The sequence below is a fragment of the Gekko japonicus genome, unplaced genomic scaffold, assembly GCF_001447785.1.
Source record: "Gekko japonicus isolate JY-2015 unplaced genomic scaffold, Gekko_japonicus_V1.1 scaffold1214, whole genome shotgun sequence".
NCBI classification, from domain to species: Eukaryota; Metazoa; Chordata; class Lepidosauria; order Squamata; family Gekkonidae; genus Gekko; species Gekko japonicus.
Window position 1 is genome coordinate 463,915 of NW_015173160.1, and position 4,594 is coordinate 468,508.

Below are 4,594 nucleotides of genomic sequence, written 5' to 3' on the forward strand. Positions count from 1 at the left end.
TTCAAACATCCAGTCTTCGACTTCCCGTCGATACATCCCGGACACGGCTGGTCTCTCCGGTTCGGGGTAAAGTCCCTTGTCAAACAGACTCTCCCGAAGTCCACTACCCCTGCGAGAGTAGACTTCTCTGGTGCCTTTGGCATTGTACAAAGTCCAATCATCCTGCACCGGTACCGTCCGCGGGCCCCATCGCGAAGGTGTTGGTGGCGGCCAAGACAGGTACACAGGTAGCCGGGGAATCGCTCCCCCCACCGCACCCGACGTGGGTACTGTGGTCGTGGTGATCAATGCTGTGGAGGTTGTAGGGACCGATCCCGTGTCCCCCTCCGTCGTAGGTAGGGTTCCCTCTGCCCCGCTCATGACCACGTCAGATTCGGGACGATAGGAAGGAAGAGGGGTGAAAGGAAACGGTTGCGCGCTCATTCCCTGAGAACCAGGCTATCTCCAGACATAACACAGGTGCAGTTCTCAGGCTCTAAAAGCAACAAGCTGGCAATGAAGCGAACTCCCCCAGTACGTCCTCCAGTTGTTTGGCTTAGGCATCACAGCAGAGTAAAATACTAGCACACAGGCAAAGGGGGGGGGGGTAGCAACTGTACAGAAGTACCAGCAACACAGAACACCATGGCAGCTTGCTGACAGGCTTCCAAGGTAAAGCAGGTTGATTTGGAAATAAGGATGGCCACAACCTGGGCTTTTGACGTACCTGGGGCTTGAAACTGGGTTGGAAACCATGGTGTTTTGAGTAGTAGGAGGGTCAAAGATTTAATATCTGTTTCTTAGTAGGAGGGTCAAAGATTTAATATCTGTTTCTGGTTAGAACAAGATATTTGGCCACACTCATCTCACATTGCTTTATTTTGTGGTTATGTCCTCTGATATTTAACAGATACAATTTTAATAGAGTTAGACATAATGAATGGTTTGAGATCCGATCAAGGGGAGATACAAAACTGACAACTAAGAAAAACAGTCAAAATACAACTGCTACTAATAATAATTCAAATAAATCTGACTTTTTCTTTTAGGATTTAGACAAAGATTGAATAGAAAAATAACACTTTACACCTTAAGAAATGTTGTTAGACCTTTAATATTCACTAATCTAAGATTATTTCACTGAGGTATTAAATTTAATGTTAATTGTTTTAACTTGTATTGATTGATGTGTAGAGTTTTGTGGTGGTGGGATCAAGTACAATAACATCTGTAACTACCTATTTTTAACAACAAACTACCAAACTTCTCCCCCCTCCCCTCCTTCAATCTCTGTCAAATGCAGTGACCTTAGATATTCAATAAACATTGAGAACTTGAAAAACTTATAAAAGGTGTGAATAATATAGCCTATCAAATCACAAACTCAAACTGTAACAATACCCCCTCTTCTCCCCTCATCCCCAATCAAACTGTAATCACTTTGAATAGCTTTAATACAGGCAAACTCTATCAATATGAATTCACTACAAAAAGTTTAAATCAGTTATTAACGAGATACTTATTGTGTAAAGGATGAACAAAGTTTTGTGGATTCTTTATGGATCCCAGATGTCAAACTTTAGGTTCTGGGAAGGAAAGCAACAAAATTGCTTCCAAATAGAATCTTTTTTTATAAAGGAGGTATCTAACATTGGATTCTCCCTCCCCTCCCCCATTGATGCCTAATCATTGTGCATATGAATGGAAAACAGACTTACAAATTGAAAGGTTTATAGATCAGTCTTACTCTCAATCAGAGCTATTCAACATCTACAGAGATCAGTTAGAAATACGGATTGGTAGCTTGCATTCCTTTGGAGGTGGTGCTAAAAATTGGAGTTTTCTTTTATACTATTGTGGCCCTGGTCTTGATCGCCGTCCAGCTGTAGCTCGTACAGGAGATCAAGACCAGTGTTTTCGTCAAAAGCAGAAAGAGTCCGGCCATGATGACTGACTTGGAGTTTTCCAGAGGACATCCACTTGTACCAGATGTTTGCTGTTTGTAGTTTGAGTGTTATTGGTTTCGGATTTCTCTGGAGATCTCTTTGTCTTTGAGTAAGAAATGGCCTTTTACCCTTGCTGCCTCTTGAATGTGTTTGTTCGCCAGTCTGTGAAGGAGACATTTATATCCATTGGCCCTTTGTTTCAGGTTGTTAGGAAGGCCAGCTCTAAAAGCCTTGGTGATCAATGGCGCTAGGCCCTCTTCCAGTTGTATCACCGATGAGAGCCAACCTGAGAGGAAGCTTGCCAAGTCCATTGAGCCCTCTGCGTCTTCTTCCAGACCCCTAAATTTCAGGTTATTTTGTTTAATCAGGCTTCCAAGGATTATCATCTTATAGTTCCTGTCTGAAGTTCGGAGAGATCATCCTGACGAGAGAGACCACTTTGTATGGCCGTTTCTGCCATTTGCAAGGTTTTTGTAGCACTAATTCTATTTTGTCCAATTGTTCTTTCTGCAGAGGGAGTAATGTGGAGATTTTATCCAAGATTTCTCTTTGAAGATCGTGGAGAGAGAGCGTAAGGTGCTGTGCGGCGAGAGGGTTTAGCAATTGCTGGGCATCCATATGCGCATCTGCCATGTTGGTTATTCCAGCGTCTGAGGCCACAAAGCAAGCGCAGTCTTCTTTTGCCTTGAAAAAGGTGTGGGCCGGATGAGAACATTGGCTAATGGGTTGATTTTTCATTACTTGATATGTTTTCATACTTTACAATCGATTTTGTCTGTTTTCCTTAGCTTTAATGTTGCCAGGGTTAGAGAAGGGAGAGGAGCACCAAAATTAAGCATCAGACATCTTTCATGGTGACACCCTGCCCCCCTTTTGGTTTCTTTGATGCTGTTGAGGAGTCAAACTCCAAATGAAATATTTTCTAAACTCTGAGCTTTCAAAGGTTTCTCCCCATTGTGGGTTCTTTGGTGCAGTTGAAGATTCCTCCTTGTACTAAATCTCATTCCACACTCTGACCATTCAACAGGTCTCTCCTTGTGTGGGTTCTTCGGTGCAACTGAACACTCCCACTTGTACTGAATCTCCTACCACACTCTGAGCATTCATAAGGTTTCTCCCCTGTGTGGGTTCTTCTATGCAGACGAAAACTGCTGCTCTGACGGAATCTCTTTCCACACTCTGAGCATTCAAATGGTTTCTCCCCTGTGTGGGTTCTTTGATGATCCTGAAGAGTGCCACTCTGAGTGAATCTCTTTCCACATTCTGAGCATTCAAAAGGTTTCTCCCCTGTGTGGGTTCTTCTGTGCAGTCGAAGGCTGGCACTCCAACTGAATCTCTTTCCACACTCTGAGCATTCAAAAGGTTTCTCCCCTGTGTGGGTTCTTCTATGCCGTTGAAGACTGGCACCGCAATTGAATCTCTTTCCACACTCTGAGCATTCAAAAGGTATCTCCCCTGTGTGGGTCCTTTGGTGCAGCTGAAGATTCCCCTTCTGACTGAATCTCTTTCCACACTCTGAGCATTCAAAAGGCTTCTCCCCTGTGTGGGTTCTCTGATGCTGTTGAAGTCTGCAACTCCTACTGAATCTCTTTCCACACTCTGAGCATTCAAAAGGCTTCTTTCCTGTGTGGATTCTTTGATGCAGCTGAAAACTGCCTCTGTAAGTGTATTTCTTTCCACACTCTGAGCATTCAAAAGGTTTCTCCCTTGTGTGGCTTATTTGATGCAGTTGAAGATGGCCACTCCTAATGAATCTCTTTCCACACTCTGAGCATTCAAAAGGTTTCTCCCTTGTGTGGCTTATTTGATGCAGTTGAAGATGGCCACTCCTAATGAATCTCTTTCCACACTCTGGGCACTCAAAAGGTTTATCCTCTGCGTGGATTGCTTGGTGAAAATAGAGATGTGATCTGTACTTGAAACACTTTCCACAGAGAAGGCATTTATGTGCCTTCCCATCAAATAAACTCTTCCTACTCTCTGAGCAGAGAAAGGGCTCTCCTCCTGAATGGTGGGAACTCTGGTGTTGAATAAAGTTTGATTTCTCTGAGAACCTCTCGTCACAGTCCGAGCAGCAGTACAGTTTCTCTCCTATATGGATTCTCTGGTGTTTCATGAGCTCTTCGCCAGAAACGAAGCTCTTTCCACACTGCAAGCAATTATGGGCCTTCTCTGTAGGTTGCTTTTGCAGATCGACCTCATACTGAGTACGATCTGAGAAATTCAGTCCCCAGTCCAAACATATATGTCTTTCCTCCACTGTGTGCATTACTTCATGGAAATCCCCTCCTTGGCAAGGCAGGGGTTTTCCCCTTGTCTCTTCACCATGGCTTCCCTCCTGCCTCTCTGGTCCATCTCGATCCCTGAAGCTACATTCAGACTCTTCCTCTGCATCTCTTTGCAATAAGAACTCCTGGAATTCCTCAACCGTCTCCTTGATATCTTCCGCTGGAATAAAGGAGAGATCGAATCAGCACTCATGCAAGAAGCCAAGCTACTAATCAGGCCCTCTTGACTGATAGGTATGCCTTTTGTTTCCTCTGTCAGAGTTTCTCTCCCCCCCCCCTTCCAGTCAACCTGATCCGCTGATCACAACTTTTCCCTGGTCGGAGCCTTTCAGTGGTGCTGTTTTATATTCTGACTACCCCTTCCCTCCCTAAAACACCCTA

General features: G+C 44.3%; 1 protein-coding gene across 1 annotated transcript in view; it reads right to left on the reverse strand.

Annotated features, from left to right (window-relative positions):
• The window catches only part of LOC107119843 (zinc finger protein 271-like), a gene marked incomplete at its 5' end in the record, with an annotated part of 23,722 nt that extends 19,981 nt beyond the window's left edge, over nt 1-3,741 (reverse strand). Inside the window, one exon of the mRNA XM_015422457.1 lies at nt 2,943-3,741. Coding sequence (XP_015277943.1) covers nt 2,943-3,741 — 799 coding nt within the window. The remainder of the gene's footprint in view (nt 1-2,942) is intronic.
• Between the last annotated feature and the right edge of the window lie 853 nt (nt 3,742-4,594).